General features: G+C 46.2%; 1 protein-coding gene across 3 annotated transcripts in view; it reads right to left on the reverse strand.

The window, feature by feature from the left end:
* Positions 1-303: 303 nt before the first annotated feature.
* Positions 304-20,761, reverse strand: part of TL29 (ascorbate peroxidase 4) — a 41,229-nt gene continuing 20,771 nt past the window's right edge. For 2 of the 3 annotated variants that reach the window (XM_087394508.1, XM_087394506.1), the window contains exons 10-11: positions 2,030-2,164; positions 1,550-1,895 (exon numbers count right to left, since the gene is read on the reverse strand). In XM_087394508.1, the coding sequence (XP_087250634.1) occupies positions 1,794-1,895; positions 2,030-2,164 (237 nt within the window). In that variant the 3' untranslated portion in view covers positions 1,550-1,793. Of the gene's footprint in view, positions 462-615; positions 687-1,549; positions 1,896-2,029; positions 2,165-20,761 lie in introns of those variants that run through there. The other variant, XM_087394507.1, reaches the window with a different exon arrangement.

The raw sequence follows: 20,761 nt of genomic DNA on the forward strand, positions 1-20,761 counted from the left end.
TAAAACTTTAGAGAGGAAATGAATCACATGCATTAACTTATCACCCACGCAAGGCGATGTCAATGAAAGCTTTGAATATATGCCTTCAAAGTCATTTCATTTCAAACATTTTGATGACTACCTTAGTTATAGTAAGCTTCTTATCTCCATTAAGAATCATTCCATACCATAAGAGAAGAGAATAAAGGACACTTCAACAACAAAGCAAACCAATTATATTTATAACCAAAAAAACAGTCAATGTGCGAGCACAATTACACACCAATAAAACAGTATGGGAGGAAAGATAGTCCTTGCCTTATTCGTGGTCCTCTCCTAAGCACTGGCTATTGACCAAAATCCAATATGATGGGATCTTTTGCTATGTGATTTTGCTTGCTACTAGATGGCATCGAGCCTTCACCTTCCACAAGAATAGGTTCTCCCTTCACCTAAATGACCAACTCTGAGGTAGCTTTTCGCTGATCAACCAGCCCAACCCTTAGTTAGTCAAGCGAATTGGCCACTTGCTTGATTTAACCCTTGGTTTACCCCTCAAGATAGCCTTTGGATTGGCCCCAAAGATGCCACTAACATGAGTTTTCCAATGATGGTGGATAGCCATAGATGACAAACCTTTTCAAAAGATGCCTTAACGTCAGTGCACATGTCTACGAACGGTAGTGCAATATGACCTTGTCCAAAACCTGTAATACCAAGGGTGGTGCAGCATGATTTCGACATACTATTTTCTTCACTTTCAAAGAGAAGCTTACAAACATGGTCATCACACTCATTAATGAGGCACACATCTACAAGGAATCAATTCTTTACATGTCAAATCAGAGTCATACCACCATGCCTCAATATGAAAGACGTCAAACAAAAGCATCCTCAAATTAATTAGGCCCTTCGAGACCCACAATAAGCTACAAAACCTTGTTTCCCTCATTCTCTCAACTTTGATCAAAGTTTCACTCAATAGCGACATACATGGAATAATTGAAGCCTCTAAATGTATCGAGCTATTAAACATGCGAGACTTTTATCAACTGGTGGAGAATAAGGAAAACAAGGTATTGTAGCTTATTCATATTTGTGCCTTTGCTTTTTATAGTGGGCCTAAAAGTGTTTTAATGCCAACTAGAAAAATGTAAAACCTGTATACGAACAAAATAGTGCCATAAACTAGTACATACATGAAAAAGAGATACAAGGTCTAATGCTCTACATTCATTAGAAGCCATGCATAGTGGATTTAAGATTATTGAGTGTATTGGAAGACCAAATCTTTATAAAGTAGACTTTAATGGACCTAACAGTGTTTTAATGCCTTAATGTAGTACCATAATCTCAATTTATACATCAAAGGAAGACACAAGGGACCAGATGTTGCTTTTTAGTAGTGTTCATTTTTATTTTAAAAATGTTGATATATATAATAATAGTAAAGGACTTTATTTATTTATTTTGAAGTCAAGGACATTTTATGGACTGGAAGAGCAACTTTTACCAGGTATGATATGTGTATTGATCATTTCAGTATCACTTGGAGCTTGTTTTGTTCATTAAGAAAAACCATGCCTTGGACACAATGGAAGTTCATTATACCAAAAGACCAAACAATGGAAGCTCATTACACAGTGTAGATTGTCCTTAGAATCCAACGGCATCTTCTTTCCTATGAGCTATGACAATCACAGTGGTTGTACTTCACCTTCCAACCAGATGTTTGAAAAGTCCTTTTGAATAGTATGAATCACGAACTGTGTGAGAATGTCTCACAGAATTCTGAAAGAATGGACTGAATGACTTCAAAATTTGAGTTTTAAGGGAGGGGGAGCATAGGTGTATGCTTCATAGTTGATGGTCTGACCCAAAGTGCTCAGCTTTGTCAATGTTGTAATCAGATCCACCTGACAATGGGTTGTAATACAAGGAAGGCAACCAACGATACACAGAATGAAAAACAATAACATATTACTACGTCAGCCTGTTCTGTTTAAACTTTCAAAAGACTTCGGTTAAGCAGGAGGAAGTTGGAACTCACCTCATAGTCTGTTTGAGAGACCGTCTGCCTGCTCCGCTGATATTTATCCACCCAAGGAGCTATTTCAGGATCAGATGCCAATTTGGCCTCAGTGGCCAATTGGTCAGCCCCCAAAAAAGCAGACATCACAGCCAACTGCAAAACAGAATCATTTCGTGAGGGACAACAAAAAAATATCACGCATCTTTTCCTGCATTCTTCTATTGCTATATTGCTTACCTGGTAGAACTGTCTAAGGCTAAGGAAGGAAGAGAGAGAGAGAGGGTAAAAGAAAGAAAGAAAGAAAGTTTATTAGTGTCTTTGATAGACCGAAGGGTCTATGAGACGGGAAAAAAAAGATACATTAAAAGCTGAAGGTGGGCCAAGGCTGATGTCTGAGACCAGAAAATCATTAGAGAGATACACCATGGTGTCGCTATGCGAGAGAGTACCCAATGCAAAGGACAAAGGGGAGAGGCCCCCCTGTCAATCGGCTGTATTACTTCAGATTGCAAAAGTATTACTTCACACAAGTTAGCATAGGGATATTATATAATTACATGATGTACGATGTATACAAGGATGTTTTTGTGGGTCTTCTTTGAAGTATGCACACAAGTGGGGTGTCTGTGCGCCCCCTGATCTTGCCAAAGGATAGTGTATGGGGGAACATGTGGGTTGTGCGTTTCAGTCAGGTGGAAGGAGATGCGATATATCATATGCCTAATCCTGAGACATGCTGGCCCTAGATCCTGTAGGTTGGAGAGACTGAATCAATAGAGAAAGCATGCCCAACTTGTGTGAGCAATGCCACCATCCCCCAAGTCAAGTCCCGTTGCATCTGCTGCGTGCTGGCCATGATCCTTAAAGCTGCTGTCCATATGCTTTGCGCTGTTGTGCAACCCCAAAGACAGTGTGCTATCGTCTCTCCAACACTCCCGCTGCGCACTCATGCTTTGGGAGACTACCGGTGGGAATATGGGCCCAGATGGCCTCTCGAGCAGCGAGAACGTGTGGGGCCTCCTGCGCTCGAAACAAACATTGAGAGAAGTATGTGGTCATCTTAACTTTCGCTGTGCATACCCTCTGTTGGTCGATTTCTAATAATCAGCCCTACATCATAGGGACTTCCTAAATCATTGGCACCTCTTGAAGAGGGCACCCTCTACTGCATCATCACCTGTGTCATGGTCCTAAATAGTGCTTCACTACACATGCGCACACAAACATGTGACTACTACTAGATGCGCACTTGCACCTTAGAGCAAGCCCTTGATCACAAATATCCCAACAGTTTCCACATGAAGGCACCCTCAATTGTGCTTCATCACCCCATACACCCATCACTCTTAGTGAGGTATTCGTCCACAATTTATTGTTTTATTATGTATATAAAGTTATTTTTGAATTTAGAAAAATGATTATAGCCCATGTGTATATGTGTAGGGAGACCCCATAGTCTCAGATATAGTTGACCTCACTATGACCATTGAGAGTTTGACATTGGAGTTGATGGAGACATGAGCTCGCCTAGATGAGGAGAGAGCTATGTTGATATAGACAGGATACTATGTACTCATGTGTGGTCATCCATTTCACTTGGACTGCATTGCTTGATAGATGTCACGTAGATCAAAGTGCCCTCTCTATGGTGAGGTGGTCGATTTCACCACATACCGAGTTTTACGTATGGATGATCTAAATCGCCGAACTTTTTGATAAAAGATCCCATAACAAGGGCACCTATATCTCAGTGAGTATCTAGAGAGGAGCACTTCTGCATGGTACTCCGTAAAAACCACAGAAATATGCATGTCTTTTGACTCAAATGATATCAGAATCCAACCAAACTTTGGGAGCACATGTATCTTAGTTATTTTAAAACTTGTTCAAAGTATATAGCCATCAAACACGTACGCATGATCGTAGAAGAAAAACAATGCATGCACTTATGCATGTGGTACATGGCAAAAAACATGGAATTATGCATCTCTGACAAGACAAACGATATCCAAACCTCACCAAACTTTGCGAGAACATGTATCTTAGTTATTTTAAGACTCACGACGATGAAGCTGTAGCTTGACTATGATCACAAGATGGGAATACATGTATGCCTCATGATCAGCCTAATATTGGCAAAATTCGATGAACCTAATACTAACAAACTCGATGAGCATACCATGCCTCTACACCTACTAGAAGTACGTACCATGCATGACAATGCTATGGGCATCAAATGGCATCCCGTGACCATCCACACTATAGTGGTTGAGGAAGCTCTTTGTCATAGAGCATCTCAATGAATAGTACTCCTCATGCTCCTCATTCTCCTCAGGAGCAATCATAGCAAAAACATCACTTATGACTAACAAATCTGTCAAATGGTCATAATCCTTGCTAGCTGTGAACCCAACATCTTCACTATCGGGGACTTCCTCCCAAGGTTGATACGGAGAAAGTACATGGTCACTCCACAAATCAGCCCATGCTAACATGAATGCATCAATGAATGCTACACGTGGAGTCTCTTTCTCAATAATTTGCAACCTTCTTGACTGGACCACGCTCCACCATCTACCATATGTGTGACATACTCATAATGTTGCCAATGCACTATCTCTACCTCATTGGAAGCCTACTCAACCATGGGAAGCATAGCTGATTCAGGGTAGTTGTGTCCAGCGTGCCCAGAAGGAATGATAGGAAATCTATGCTCTACAATCCTCCATCGCCTAAAGGTCAAGCCGTGCATACTCATAATGATCTGTAAGCCACTGAGAGGCTAGCTCCTGCTCCCTCAGACGCCCTATGGAAGCCAAGTCCCGCCTCAATGCCCTCTCTCTCGCCTGTAGTGCTTGATGCCATCGCTTGAGAGATTAGGTATGAAGCTCCTCACTACTTCTATGAATGGCATCTGCTGCCCGTCCCTCGTCCGAAGGCCTATTGGGCTGTTGCTAAATCTTTGCAACAAGCTGTTACACCTCCTCCCGTAAAAGCAAGCAGACGATGCGGATCCCCTTCTGTGGGAGTCCCCAGCAAGGCTCCTTAAGATACAACACTGCTAAAGAGTGATCTGACATCATCGTACCTCCCAAGATGCCAATGGATCCCCCTTTGTAGGGAAGGGGTAGGGACAAATTTGGAGAAAGCGAAAATATGAGAGCAGAAGGGAGAGAGAGATAGGGGGAGAAGAGAGGAGAAGGGGTAGGAGAGAGAGAGGGAGATAAAGAAGGTAGGGAAGAGAGAGAGAGAGAGAGAGAGAGAGAGAGAGAGAGAGAGAGTAGGGAGGAGAGAGTGTGAGAGGACGTAGGCAGCAGGTAGCAGGAAGGAGAGTAGGACGTAGGCAGGAGTGTGAGAGGACGTAGGCAGCAAGTAGTAGGAAGGAGAATGGAGAGTAGATAGGATTAGATGTCACATCAAATACATGTACAATGAGGGGTGGATGGGGACTTACATATTCCTGTTAGATATCAATGCTCCACTCTCGTGTAACTACGCGGGAACCAGCTAACTCTACTTGTAAGCCCCCCATATGAAGAGAAGGCATTTGAGTAGCTCGGTTATCCGGTACGTCCTGGTTTGGACACCACATGGGGACCATGTGTGGCCTGATGGTTGGATGGCTTCAGATAGAGTTAGCACACCGCCAACTAGGCTACATGCAAGTGCGGGAAGGCATCCCTTGACTGACCGCACTGAGGGTAGACAGAGCATTTCTCGGGGCAGCCCACTCTCGGGTTGCGGGGCCCATTTAGAGCCTGAAATGATCCCAGATGGCTCTGGGCCGAACAGTACGTTAGTTGCTCTGTTTTGCGCATCAGTTCTATCGTATGGTCGGTGGCCTATTTCGGGACCAACCCCCAGTCGACCGTTTTGGGCGGACTGGGTCGGTCACCCAATTGAGCATAACCGACTATAACTGGTGGCTATATAAGAGCAAGCCCGTGAAGCCCATTTTATCACTGGCTACAACATCCCTGATTCCTTAGCATCCAGCCTCTGTCTTCTACTGTTTACAGCACGCCATTGAAGCTTCTGTCACAGGAGCGCACGGTTGGGAGGCAGCACCATCTATTGTATCAGTTCTACAATAATCAAATTTTTGATTCTCCATACTATCTTGTTTTCTCTCTTGCGTACAAGATCCTGTTATGTGTTGCGCACAGACGTTGTATTATTTTCTTACATGGTATCAGAGCCTGGACTCTAGCAAGAAGATTTCATAGTGTGTTTCTGTTTGCGAGCAGATTGTGAGAGATGGTCTAGCCCGCAAGACTGCGAATCCCACCGTTCGGCGAAAGCAGAAAGTTGGACGGCTCTAACTATCCACTCTGGAAGTTCAAGATGAAGACCATCCAAAGCGCATACAAGCTTTGGGACACTGCTACTGGGGTGGACGTGATGCCGGTTGCGAGACCAGATCCAGCCAATGGATGAGATTCTCGCGTGGACAAGAAGAAATGCACATGCGCTGTGTTCTATTGTCTGCAGTGTTAGTGATTCCGTCATGGCGTTCATTCAACATGTTACCATAGCAGAGGAGGCATGGACGGTCTTGAAAAATCAGTACGAGACCACAAATCAGACGCGGATTCAGAATCTAGAGACTCAACTCGCCAACGAGAAGTTGTCTGAGTCTGAAGCGGCAGAGAAGTTCATCACCAGGGTGAAGAATCTGCGCGATCAGATGACTGCGATTGGCATTACCATCACCAGCGAGAATCTAGCACGAAGGTGCATACGGATTCTCCCACCAAAGTACCGACGGTCTTGTTACGACGCTGAATACGCAGAACAGAAATACGCTCCTCAACTTTGAGGATTTCAGCGTGATGCTTCTAGAGGAGGAGATGCGTCAAAAGACGAGGACTGGAGAAGATTCGACTTTCTGGACTGGATCAAAGAAAGGTAAGGGTAAGGACTCTGGTAACCATCTTCTTCTGATGATAAAAAGAGAGAGAAGAAGATTAAGTGCTTCTATTGCAACAAGGCAGGGCACAAGCAGAATGAGTGCCGAAAGAAGATTGCACATGAGAAGAATGGAGTAAAGAAAGAGTCCAGTAACAGCACGCAGGCAGTACCAGTAGAGCTGTTCATCGCAATTGAGGAGATTTGCACGAAGGCAGTTCATGTACCTGCGAATGAACCGTGGATCATTGACAGTGGTGCATCGCGCCACATGACCAGTCGGAAGGATTGGTATACCTCTCTACAACCGGTAGGGAATGACATCCTCGTAGCAGTCGGCAATGATGCAAAATGTCCAGCAATAGGAAAAGGTACGATTGCTCTCAAGTCAAATAGAGTTGTAAAACAGTTGTCCGATGTTCTTTATGTGCCAGATATCAAGAGGAACTTGTTGTCTGTTTCTGCGATCACGGATCGGGACCTCAAAGTTCAATTCGATAAGAATGGTGCACAGCTTCTGGATCTTCAAGGGAAGGTCGTTGGTAAAGGTACACGGCGCAACAACATTTACGAACTCTCAGCTTTCAGTGCTCGAGCGGATGTGAAGAACACTAAGCTGTGACATGAGAGGTTTGTTCAATTCGATAAGAATGGTGCACCGTAAAGCTCAATGCACGCCTCACATGTATGAAACTAATGATTAATTGTGGTCATCAAAGTGTAACACCCTAAGCTACAATAGGCACTACGAAAAGATATATTGTGTGCATACTCACACACATGCGAATCACAATCAGTGATATGAAAGACAAAAAAGACACACTCTGTAATTTGCATACGTGAATCTGCATAGAATGATCAAGAGACACTTGGTCTCATGGATATACAACATGTGGTTGCAATCGCTAACTGAAGGGTTGTGGGTACTTGCACCCCTAGGAATTTGCGCTAACTCGCGATAACCCCGCAGACTGTTAATGCCTTAATAGCTGCATACCTCTGACATTGCTGTCAAATCTTTTGGGTTGGTGACACCCTTGTTTGTCACAACCTACCAGATTCTTTCTCCATAGCTACATCGACTAGCCTCAGATTCGACTACCCCTTATTCAAATCAATTGCATAGTCCATGATGACTTATGACATGTTCACCTTTGACATGTTCAGCACACAGTCATACACACGATTCTCCATGCAGTCATCTTTTGATCGACCAATCTTTGATCTAGGTGGACTTTACTTTCTGCATAGTTCCTTCCTCTTCCCTTTGGCCTATTTTTTGGGTTTTATTCCCAAATGCGAAGGATGACTCAAGGGAAATGCACGTTATGTACTGGATCATAAGTTGTACTCATTGTACATCCTTCCTCTATGTAGTCACTGTGCTCACACATGCACATACTACTTAGTTTTCTTTTCTAGTTTTGGATGCTATCATATGCACCAAATGAAACACAAAAGGATCTTGTACATGCACCCTCTACTTACCCAATGCAATTTAAGAGGGGGTGTTAACGATGGTGTAAATTGCACCATCTAAGCACGGCATTAGGGGCAAACCCTAACCCTAACCATAAAGGGTACTCTTGTATATATTTATGAAGAGACTTGCTGGAGAGACATCTCCATCGACTTGGCATTATTCATCAATCTTCCTCTCGATCTTCTCCATCGGCCTTTTTCGTGGTTCTACACACTATATCAGGTGCTAATTACAGTAGGGTTTTGATGTCTACTTCTTTGAGTCCATTTCATGTCTCTACCTACATTCGAGCTTCTCGCTCCCCTGACAGTCGCCATGGCACCCAGGGTGCCTTCCACAAGATTGGACAGGAGTTCAGCTAGCAGTTTACCACAGTCATGGCTATGTAGGATACAGGTCTTGCCCAAATGGGACAACAAATTGGTCAACAACTCGGATCTTCCATTGCTATCCAGGAAAAGGGTAAGTAGGCTGCACCCCAGCATGGGGATCAGTCAGATAGCCATCATGCCCGTGTAGAGGGTTTATGGCTGATGCACACCGTGCCTATGAGCACCCATTTTTTGGACCCTTGCATGTACCCTAGCATTGGGATTATATTGATGTAGGTGATGCCATTTTTGTGCCACAGAGCACTTCCTTGATGGATGCCAGGCTACCTTTCAGCTCACATTTTTCTGCTTCTATGCAAGTGAGCCATCTATACTGGGCCGACCTACAGGTATGCATCCGTTTAGTACTGCAACAGTGAATATGCCTAGATCTCGTTTTGGGTTGCATGGCACCTGGGAGCGAGGTCAATCCTCTTCTCAGGCTTTTACTGCGCCATCTTTTCAGAGTAATGCCTTTATGAGGTAGACTCATCCAGGGCTGCATGCTTCTATGGCTCCGACAGAACACTTTTATCCAGATGCAGCCTGTGCATCACGCGGTTGGGGTAACTATGCAGCAGAATGCTGTAGATGGGCAACAATTGATCACGGATGATATGCTTCAAATGCCTTATGCTCTTATCGGGCTTTGCCTGAGGAGGTGTCTGATAAGATGCCCTTTCCTCAGTATGTGAGTCTTAAGCATGAGGATGCCCGGTATTCTAGTAAGTACAACAAGAATTATGCAGCCAAGGACGTGAAGGATAAGCTCTCAGTCCATAAGTTTAAAGGACACTTGCACTCCCAATGAGTTTGAGGAGTGGCTCACAAAGCTGGAATACTATTCCCGCTTCTACCCAAAGACTGATGAGCAGCGCATCATCTTTGCAGGTATGCATATGCAAGACTATGCTTACACGTGGTGGCGGTATATGAGAGATTCACATCAAAAGCCAACCACATGGAGGGGTTTTGAAGAATTGATGGTAACTACATTCGTATCCCCACTCATCTTGGATCAGTACTTGGCTGAATTTTATGCATTGTCGCATACTGGTACGGTCCAAGAGTATTTGCAGTGCTTCAGCAGGCTTTCTTTGTTTGTACAAGACGTATTTGAAAAAGGGAAGCTACTGCGTTTCATCCATGGATTGAGTCATTCCCTAGCTGTAGATGTGAAGGCACATAACCCTCAAACTATTGAGAGGGCAGCCCAGCTTGCGGACGTATTTGAGCCAAAATATTCCAGCAAGTATAAGAATGTAATGGGCAGCATGCAAGGTGCTCGTTATGAGGCTGAGAAGAATCTTAAGTTGGGTGATTGGAATGATAGGAAATCTACAGCAGCACCCTTTCCACAGTTTCCTACTGTTTCAGATAGTAAGATGCCCTATGCCAAGCCATACAGGCCATCAGATGACAACTGCTAGAAATGAAAAATCAGCAATTCAGCAGTATACCAAGGCCATAATGGCCAGTAGAAAGAAAGCAAACTTGTGCTTTAAGTGTGGGGAGAAACAGACCCCTAAGCATCGGGATGTGTGTAGATGCCGAACACTGGTTCAGCCAAGCTTAGCATGATCATTCAACTCTCTAATGATGAGGATTTGGTCGATGCCACACATTCCTTGGATGCCTCTTATGATGAGATGGCGAGAACATATGATGCAGATGAGGCTCTTGACAGTGGAGCTACAAAGGGGACTGATTTTCCTTTTGATCCGGGTGGTGCTACTGATCATGATATTCATGGTATGCAAGCAATTGATATTCAGTCCACTCATGGCATGCGAGGTCGTAAGCCTACATCTTTTCTAGTGGAGGATCAGGTTGCAATGCCTTTTCATGCACGTGAGGATGCTAGTGTGTGGATGAAGAGGAATTTTATTGGGATGCCCAGCCAACACTCTATGCCATCTCCTTTCATGCATCTCTGATACTAACAATTTCCTGAGGAAAGCCATGATGCTAGGACAGTTAGTACAACACTAACCTAAGATCCCTAGGACTGTTAGGATATTGAATTAGGCTAACCTAATCCGATTGCTTAACCCTAGTTAGCGCTTACCTAACCTAGCCTCCAATTAACTAAACCTAAACCTGACGCACTAACTAAAACCAACCTACCTAACCAGACCTACTAACCTAGCCGAGATGGACGGCAATGGGGGTGGAAATCATCGGAGATCTGCACAGAGGAGGCGTAGGTCAGCGATGGTGAAGCCAACAAGTCGAGTCGAGGTGAACAGGTCGGGCAACGACAAGACTAGCAAGGCGGGGCCTGGTATGGCTGAGCAAGGCAACGGCAAAATTTGCAACGGGACAGGCATCTATAAAATTTCCATGACGCCTCAACGGCGTAATGCTGAATGGCCTTGTCCATCGCAATTCCTATCTAGGCGTCTTTCACCTCTTTTCTTCCATTTCGCTCCCTATGTGTTATTTGTGGCAATGAGGTTGGAGGGTGCTAACCCCACGATGGCTTTTGACATCAAATCATTGGACGGATTTGTTGCTCAAAGTATGACTCAATTCGTCTGTCCCTACTCAGTCGGCTGCTCTTAGTCGAAAGCAACAAGTTCATCACTCTTGAAACTGATGAAAGAGTCCAATGATGGTACAACAATTAGCAAAAACGAGGTAGAAAGGTGCTAGGAGCTTGGGCTCTAATACCAATGTAGGGAAGGGGTAGGGGCAGATTTGGTGAAGGGGAAATAGAAGAGCAGAAGGGAGAGAGAGATAGGGGGAGAAGAGAGGAGAGGGGGTAGGAGAGAGGGGAGAGAAAGGAGGTAGGGAAGAGAGAGAGAAAGAGAGAGAAAGAAAGATGTATTAACATCCGTGGGAGGCCTTGCGGGCCTATGGGACAAAAGTGCGGAAACAAAGTAAACTCATACAAGCCATAGTGGGCTAGGGCGATGGGCTCGCTAAGGCCCTCGCTGAGTACTAGAAAACACATAAACTGAAATACTAATGTAGTACATCATATCAAGTCAGGACAGAAAAGCCAAATAGTGTGTAACATGAGTGGGGCATGTCAGGTGCTCAGGGCTAATGCTCCAAGAACATGATATGGCTCCATGTATCCACGCTCCGTGATAGCTCTCTGGTGTGACACAAAGAGCTCACGTATCTGCATCTGTCGAGCTGTCTGGCGCTGTGGTGGGGGGCGTGGTCTCTCTATCTCTGGATCCGATGGTCTATGTCGAGAGAGAGAGAGAGAGAGCACATTCCAACTCACTATGGTCTAGCTCATTTCGAGAAGGAAAGAGAACAAAGCTCGCCTATGAGTAGGGGCCTACACCACAACCTCGAATTTTTGCGTCTTTGAGGGAGGCTTGGAAGGAGAGTAGTAATCTGTATCTATATAGCGACAACGAACCAAGGGCATGGCAAGCTCTATGCCAACCTTCCAAGCCCAATGCATCATAAAGGAGACGTTTGCTCCAAATTTGTTAGCGCACTACTAAAGCATCTAGTATGTGGCCTACATGAGCTAGTCCCTAGGCTGTAAACAGATCACTCCTACTACCATACATACGCCCTATCTCTCCGTAATGAAGCCGAGCTGAAAGGTAGCTGAAACACCGTGGGTGAGCCACAAATCTATCCCCTGTGGGCCCAACCACTCCTCCATTGTGCGGTACATCTACTCGTCCTTTATTAAATCAAATAAAGAAGGGGTCCATTGCTCCTCTCCTACGGAGGCAAAATAGAAACCCTAAAAAGGACGAGTATGGGAACCAACAACACCAATGGAACCCTCTTTCCGAGGCTGCAAGGTCAGCAGTGTCATCTCTAAAGCCAAAGGATACGTGTCCGGAATCTCTAGGTGATTCCACAATCCAAGCCTCCACATCTCCCTCGGTAAGGGTTGTCCAAGGAGGGGTCTCAGACTTAGAAGCTCAAAGAATAAGCCCCATTCCCTTGGCGCATTTGAGGAGAATGTGTGCTGCAAAAAGGAGGGGAGGTTGGACTGCGAGTGAGAGGAAGCCGCAGCTTGAAAGAGAAGAGAAGGCTTGGCATGACTCTTGCCAAAAGGCTGAGGATCAGGGAAGCTCAAGAGGCAGAAAATGTGGTCTCACCTGCTGTAAAACGGGAGGAGGAGGAGGGCAGAGAGGTGGAGGGTGGGACCAAGTAGTGAGAGGAATTGCAGCAAGGGGAGCGGGCGGACGGGGAAGAGTCGGAGAGAAGGGGGGGAAGGGGGGGAGGGGGGGGGGGGGGGGGCATTAATTGATGATGTAGCGAAAGCTTTGGTGCCTCGTTCCTATGCAAGTGCTTGGGTGATCTGAACCACTGTCTCTAACTGTTGGGAGAGGCTGATGGAAGCGACAATGGCAAGAACTCCTACTTCCTGCTGTTGTGCAGGTGCCGGGTGCTCAGGGCTCCTACCACAAGGGGATCTAACGGAACATCGTAGAAGGACTCATCCTCCAGTGTCTGGGGTTGCAATGAGGGGGCGCTCCCCGACTATTCCCCTAAATCTAGGAAGCTCTCTCTCGCTCTGCTCGTTCCTTCTCTAAGTCTAGCACGCAGCCTACGGTTCTTCGCCTTCTTGCCAGGCTTCTTTGCCACCTTAGTCTGCTTTCCCTCAAATGGCTCCACCCGAGGGGTATGAGAATTGGGCTGCTCATGGTGCCTGCGAGGCAGTTGGGCCCTATCCAGCTGAGTCTCCCTCTGTTGTCTCAATTGAGCCTATGGGGGTTGGGGCCGCGGGGCCGGGGGGGTGCCTGTCTCTTTCCTCTGGGACAATCACGTGCAAGGTGGCCCATCTGTCTACACCGTAGGCACTATCTTGGAAACCCTAAGACCTACATCCTCTATCAGAGATCTCCCCCATCAAGGATCTCGACACTCTAGACTCTTGACAACAAGCCTAAATCTAGGAATCCCATCATCTGCCACGACCAAGGCTGCGGTGTCTGGCAGAGACTCTAGCACAGTGCCAAAAGCTTGTCCAATGGAAGGAAGAATGGTCTTGTACTCCCTTGGGAGCCCCCAAACCCCATAGCTGTCTCTGAAGAGGCAGTAGAACACGGATCTCAAAGTAAATAGGACACCTGAAGATGAAGTGCTCCTCTGTCTCAACTTCTTGCAAGTCACACAAAGTGAAGGCGGGGGGGGGGGCAGATGAAGGTGGGGGGGCAAGGAAGGGCAGTAGGGAGTGAGCAGGGGGCAGCAACCCATTTGAAACATGTGGGGTATCTAAAATATACAAGGTTAAAGGTATACATTCATTAGATTCTTTATCTAACACAATTTTATAGATCAGGGGTGTTGAGTATGCAATCTCAACATGATGATCACGTACAATACTGCTAACATTCACACTAAGCTACTTAGAGTGTTGAAAAGGCACCAAAGAGCCATGGAAGCCCACTAGCATTGGAAATGCACTAAAGGGCAATGGAAGGCTAACACGGTGTTTTATTGATTCATTATTTAAAATTAGTGTAGTATATAATTAGCCTATTATGTGTGCTCTCCTTCCCAATACCACTCATTGTGCCCTTTTTCTTCTTATTTTGAGGATAAGAGAGATGATCTCGGATGGCACTGGCTCTGGATCAAGTAAAGACTAGCACAATCAAGGAAGGAAATTGGTAATAGAGCTGCTGGTGCTCAGCCTAATCAAGCTATCTCGGTCCTTCTCTCCTCCTCTGTAGTCTTGAAGAGGTAGCTTGTCGTCTGATGTGCGCTTTCGCCACTCCAGTGGTCTATCTCCCCAAGTCCAATAGTAAAGAGAAGATGTCTACAATAGTAATGTGAGGGTGCACCTAAGGGCGAGTCTCTTGTGCCATGTTCTCTAGGCCTCGACTACATCACGTCTCCTTATTGCCTCTAGCTCGAGTCACCAAGAAAGAATCTGTGAGAGTCACCAAGAAAGAATATGTGAGAGTTCTTTGTCTAGACTTTGATGGGCCCTCCTAGTCTCTCCTTTGCACTCATAGGAGTTGCTCTTTATGTCGCTACGCCTCCAGTAGGAAAGTCACCATGGGTAACTGATCAGGATGGGCCAAGAAATCTATGAGTGGTCCAAATCCATTCTTGAATGGATAGTGATGCTATCGATAGATCTACACAGGACAACTAAATGCAAAGACCTCCTCTGTCCCAACCTCCTGCATATCACATGGGATGCTCTTTGTCCACCATGTCTTAGTACATAGTTGATGAGAAGATACTCGAAACTACCCAATCAAGATCCTCAATACACGTGAGAGATAGATTTGAGTATAGCAAGGGGGATCGATAAACCATCTGAAATTTGCAGGCAATGATCTTAATAGAGGCTGAGTTTTACTGAAAGCTCATGGGTGCTAGCCACATCCTGTATGTGTGGAGCTGTAGGAGGTCCTCTCCAATGACTTGGTTCACCTATGATAAGTGAGCAGAGCCGATGGGGCCTCAAGGCTATACTAAAATGGTGAAAGTCTATGCATATAGAGTCCCCAACCTGAAAACCATTTGCGTGTTTGAGTGTATCAACTCCTCTAAACACCCTCTGTCTCTAGTGTCATAGACAAGGTCAAGGCCAATCATGGTAGCTTGCACTGTCTGAATGTCATGATTCCAAAGTCCCTAACTGTTGAAGGGTCACCTCCCCATCTGTAAGCCCCCATATGAGGAGAGCATGGGGGAGGGAGACCTAGGGCAGTACCCAAGAGAATAAGAAAGAAAGGAGCTGCCACATAGACAGCATCATGGCTGTCATGTGGGCAGCACATCTAGAGCTGTTATGGGCAGAAGTACGGCGCAGGACACGTGGCTGGGAAGAGGACCTGGTAGACGCGCAGATATGGCAGGAGGTGCAGCAGTTCAGGGAGCAGAAGGAGCAGCAGATCAGCCACTTGTGGGTCTCTATCAAGAGAGCTGTAGAGCTGCAGACCTAGCTCAGAGTGCTGCCCACCTAGGCTGGTGCAAGGACAGTAAGGTGGAAGGGATCTGGACGGAAAGTCTACAGAAGCTCGAGGTGGAGCACGCGGGCTCGAGTCTAGAGATAGCCAGCAGATAGGAGAAGTACCTTGTGGTAAGATCAGAGGACCACACCCTTGGTGGGACTCTGGATCTATCTCTCTTGTATTGTGTCCATAGTTTTGGACGGAAATATATATTTTGGTGGTTTCTATATCTGGCTGGTTCATTGTCTATTGATGAGTCTGCACATCTATTGAATGCACATAAGTAAAGAAGTTTGTGATACCACAACCACACCACACTGTGTGAGCTCCTGGGCATTACTATAAGTCTTCCGCTACGTGTACCCTCTGTTGGGTATTTTCTAACATGGTATCAGAGCCCAAGTAGGAGGCTCACTGGTGTGGGAGCCTGAAGGCAGGGACCTTGCTGAAGGATGACTGGGGAATCGACTTCCACGACTGGAGGATTGTGCCCTTGCGAGAAGGAGGGTGACTCAGGTTCAGTCAGGTGCGTTCAGAGTTCTGTTTTACTGAAATTGAGTTTGGTTGACTTTGCTGTGTGGTATAAACAGCAGAGATGTCGACCTCTACAGCCTCTTCAGCCCCTGCTTTCCCTTCCTCCTCCTCCAGTTTTCTCTCTTTCACTATTCCTAACTTTGGGGAGTCTGGGAACCTGGCGGGACTAATTACCCGATCTGGAGAGTGAAGGTCCGGAGTCATTTAGTGGCTCGAAAGTTGTGGAAGCTGACCACGGGAGAGGAGTCGAAGCCAGAGGACATGGTGGACAATAAAGGGGAGGTACTCATGGCACTAGACAGACAGGAGCTTGAAGCCTAGGAAGATAGAGATGCCCATGCCCTGGCAATAATCATAGGGACTACGGCGGACTCCGTTCTTCCGCATATCCAGCTGGCCGAGACATCAGTAGAGGCGTGGGCCACCCTGAAGGATCTGTACGAGACAAACAATACCTCTCGGATCGTGCTTCTTCAGCATCAACTCTACAATCTTGATATGGAAGAAGGAGATACGGTACATAGCCATTTGACAAAGGTCAAGGTGGTGAGGGATCAGCTGGCAGCAATTGGTAAAAAGACAGACTCATGCCATCTGGCCTTGATGGTACTGAGGAGACTGCCTCGGAGTTTCAAGAGCTTTGTTACGGCTGTGACAGCAGGACAGAGGACCAAACCTCTGATGTTTGAGGAGTTGTGTCCATTACTGCTACAGGAGGAAGCTCCGGAGAAGCTCTACAACGAGGATAAAGATGACAAGGCGATGCTGGTGAAGGATTCTGCTGGCAAAGGAAAGGGCAAGCCTAACGGTGGCAAGTCCAATAAAGACGACTCTAACGACGAGGGGACTTCGAAGAGGAAGCAAAAGAAGAAGTGTTTCTATTGTGATACACCCGGACATTTTACAAAGGACTGCAGAAAGAAAAAGGCGGATCAGAAAAAGAAACAGGAGTCTGAGTCAGATTCAGACGGAAAGACCAAAGCAAATGTGGTAATCGAAGAGTTGTTCCTGGTGACATCACCGAGTGTTACCGAGGTCAGATATGTTGATCCAAAAATCACAGTAAAGATGTCTGACATAGAGATGTGGGTCGACGAGGAGTCAGATGCTTTTGTGAAGGTGAAGGACAGCATGGAGCGCTTGGTACCTTCCAAGTGTGTGGCTGTTGACACTGACACGAGGGTGGATTCCATGGAAAGCCCTGGGGTCTCATGGTCAGATGGATGCTAGAGTTCAGAAGGGGACACTACAGGATTACACAGGCTCTTGGCGGGTGCCTCATTTAGGTACAGGGTTTACTTTCAGAGCGAACATTTAGGCAGTACAACAGTCTCGTATGTATTTGATATTCTGCATTTGAGCCTTTATAGCATGCTGTGGAGAGACTCTGCTCTTCATTTGTCTCAGGTGATAAGAGATTGGAAGGAATTAGCCTTCTTCGAAGGTAGAAGGGGAAGTATTGGTGCTTCTTCAAATCTTGGACGCAGATTGCTAGAAGGTGATGGACAAAGAGTACTGAAGCCAGAAGAGTACCTGCTTGAGAACTCAGCGAGATGAAACAGACCCTCAGAGCATGGTGCCTGGAAGACTCCAGGTTGTTCACTCATTATGAGGGGGACGACTGGAAAATCATGACGGCTGGATTGCTCGAGTTCAAAGGCGGGAACGTGACTGAAGGAGGTGGTGCCAGGAGGTGCTACCAAAGATGGACCTGTGTACCAGGATGGTGTGCGGAAGCGGAACCGCACCTGGTGGAGCAGGAGCCACTGGATGAAAAGCCAGGAAAAGATTTCGACACCGAAAGGTTCCAGAGGACTACGACCAGGAAGTTACTGGAGCATCTTCATCGACGTGTTGGCATTGGGCTGAAATGTGTCGGTGAGAGGGGGTGTTGGAAAGGTCACCTCCCCATCTGTAAGCCCCCATATGAGGAGAGCATGGGGGAGGGAGACCTAGGGCAGTACCCAACAGAAAAAGAAAGAAAGGAGCTGCCACATAGACAGCATCATGGCTGTCATGTGGGCAGCACATCTAGAGCTGTTATGGGCAGAAGTACGGCGCAGGACACGTGGCTGGGAAGAGGACCTGGCAGAGGCGCAGATATGGCAGGAGGTGCAGCAGTTCAGGGAGCAGAAGGAGCAGCAAATCAGCCACTTATGGGTCTCTATCCAGAAGGTGACAAGAGAGCTGTAGAGCTGCAGACCTAGCTCAGAGTGCTGCCCACCTAGGCTGGTGCAAAGACAGCAAGGTGGAAGGGATCTGGACAGAAAGTCTACAGAAGCTCGAGGTGGAGCACGCGGGCTCGAGTCTAGAGATAGCCAGCAGATAGGAGAAGTATCTTGTGGTAAGATCAGAGGACCACACCATTGGTGGGACTCTGGATCTCTCTCTCTTGTATTGTGTCCATAGTTTTGGACGGAAATATATATTTTGGTGGTTTCTATATCTGGCTGGTTCATTGTCTATTGATGAGTCTGCACATCTATTGAATGCACATAAGTAAAGAAGTTTGTGATTCCACACCCACACCACACTGTGTGAGCTCCTGGGCATTACTATAAGTCTTCTGCTACGTGTACCCTCTGTTGGGTATTTTCTAACACTAACTATGTCCTCTTAAGCCCGATCTTCACAATAAGACCATCCATGCAGGCTCTTTTGACTAAAGGCTATGGTGCACTTCCCAGACTCGGGCGTCACTGCTTTAAGTCCCATTTTCAGGACTCCAAGGCTCAGTCTCTTCTATTCGACTCTCGTCCGACTAGTTGGGAAGTATGACAGTCCCGTTTGGGGGGGCAGATCTATTTGTGCCATACTGGTCCTGCGCATGTTCTACTTCTTGCTCAGATGATCCGGAGCAAGCCATCGGTTTCACATCTTATCGTGTTAGCACAGTTTGGGCTATTCTCTATAACTTGATGCAGCCTTCCAGGTGGTCAGAGTACGGATCAAAAAACCTGATAAAGGGAAGTTTAAGGGTAACACACACTCTCCCAATGAGCTGGAGGAATGGCTCACAAAGCTAGAAGATCATTCTCACTTCTACCCCAAACAGGATAAGAGGCCAAACAAATTTGCATGGATGCATTTTGCAAGACTATGCTCACACACGATGGCAATACATAAGGGACTCTCTATAAAGACCCACCACATGGGCACAATTTCAAGGGTTGATGGTCTTTAGTTTTGTATTTCCACTAGTACTAGAGCAGTACTTCACTGATTTTTATTCATTATCACAGACCAGCTCAGTTCAGGAGTATTTGCAGTGTTTTTCCAGGATTGCCCTCTTTGTACATGATATATCAGAGAGAGGGAAATTTTGTTGTGTTTCATTCAAGGCTTGTATCCTTACCTGACCTCCGATTGAGGGCTCACGAGACCCAAACCATTGAACGAGCTGCCAAGATCATCGAGTATTCCAGCCCAAGTATGCTAGCAGGTACAACTGGCTATAGGCAGCCTACATAGGGACTGCATTGAAGGCTGAGAAGAAGCCTAAGGTGCTTGAGTGGCATGATAGAAAGGCTGTAGCAGCCCCATTTCCTAGGTGCCCAACAATGTCAAATAGCAGAATGCCTTAGGCAAGGCCTTATAGGCATCTTAATACGCGAAGCTGAATGTTGTAAACAGAAAAATCAGACATTAAACAGCATACAGAGTCATCATGGACAGCAGAAAGAGGGCAAATCTACGCTTTAAGTGTGACGAGAAATGGACACCCGAGCATAGGGGGATATGCTAAAAGAAGAATGTTGGGACTCTTAGGATTGTCATGGTCACCTCCCCACCTATGAGCCTCCATACGAGGGGGGACATGGAAGAGGTGTACCAGCAGCGTTTATTGGGGGAGAGAATGCCACATGGGCAGAGAGGGGGTGCCACGGGGGCTGATCTGACGTGGAGAGAAGGGCTGCCACATGGGCATCATGCAGGCTGCCATCTGGATAGCAAGAACAGGCTGTTAGGCAGCAGATCGCGCTATCAGCAGATCAGAGTGAAAGAGGCTGATTGAGCACAAAACAACCTTTTGTACAGAAAGGGGTTTGTATGATTTCAAATGATGCCATTTAGGTGACTAATTGCCACCTTTCAAGCAAAATATTACAGCCACTTCTCTTCCAATATGTGCTTCCTTTCTTTGATGACATCCTCATTTACGGCATAGGAGCACATTGAGCATGTCAAATAAGTGCTGGAAAATTTGAGGCTGCATCAACTCTATGTAAAGGCAACAAATGTACGTTGTTGTGAGAAGAGATGGAATTCGGGTGAAACCCCTACAAAGGTGAAATGCATGAGGGAATGGCCGCATCCACTAAATCCCACCCAGCTGAGAGGCTTTTCGGGTCTTGCCTCCTCCTACATACGATTTGTACAGAAATGTGCCAAGAGGGCAGCTCCTCTTACAGACCTCTTGAAGAGGGATGCATGTTTGTGGTCAAAAAAAGCGCATCTCAGTTTGCACAAACTACACCTGTGTTGGTATGCCCTGATTTCTTACGACAATTGATTGTGGAGGCAGTTGCTAGTGGCAAAGGATTGGTGTACTAGC

Source organism: Dipteris shenzhenensis, chromosome 23, assembly GCF_047967505.1.
Source record: "Dipteris shenzhenensis isolate YYH24624 ecotype China chromosome 23, Dip_SZ_1.0, whole genome shotgun sequence".
NCBI lineage: Eukaryota > Viridiplantae > Streptophyta > Polypodiopsida > Gleicheniales > Dipteridaceae > Dipteris > Dipteris shenzhenensis.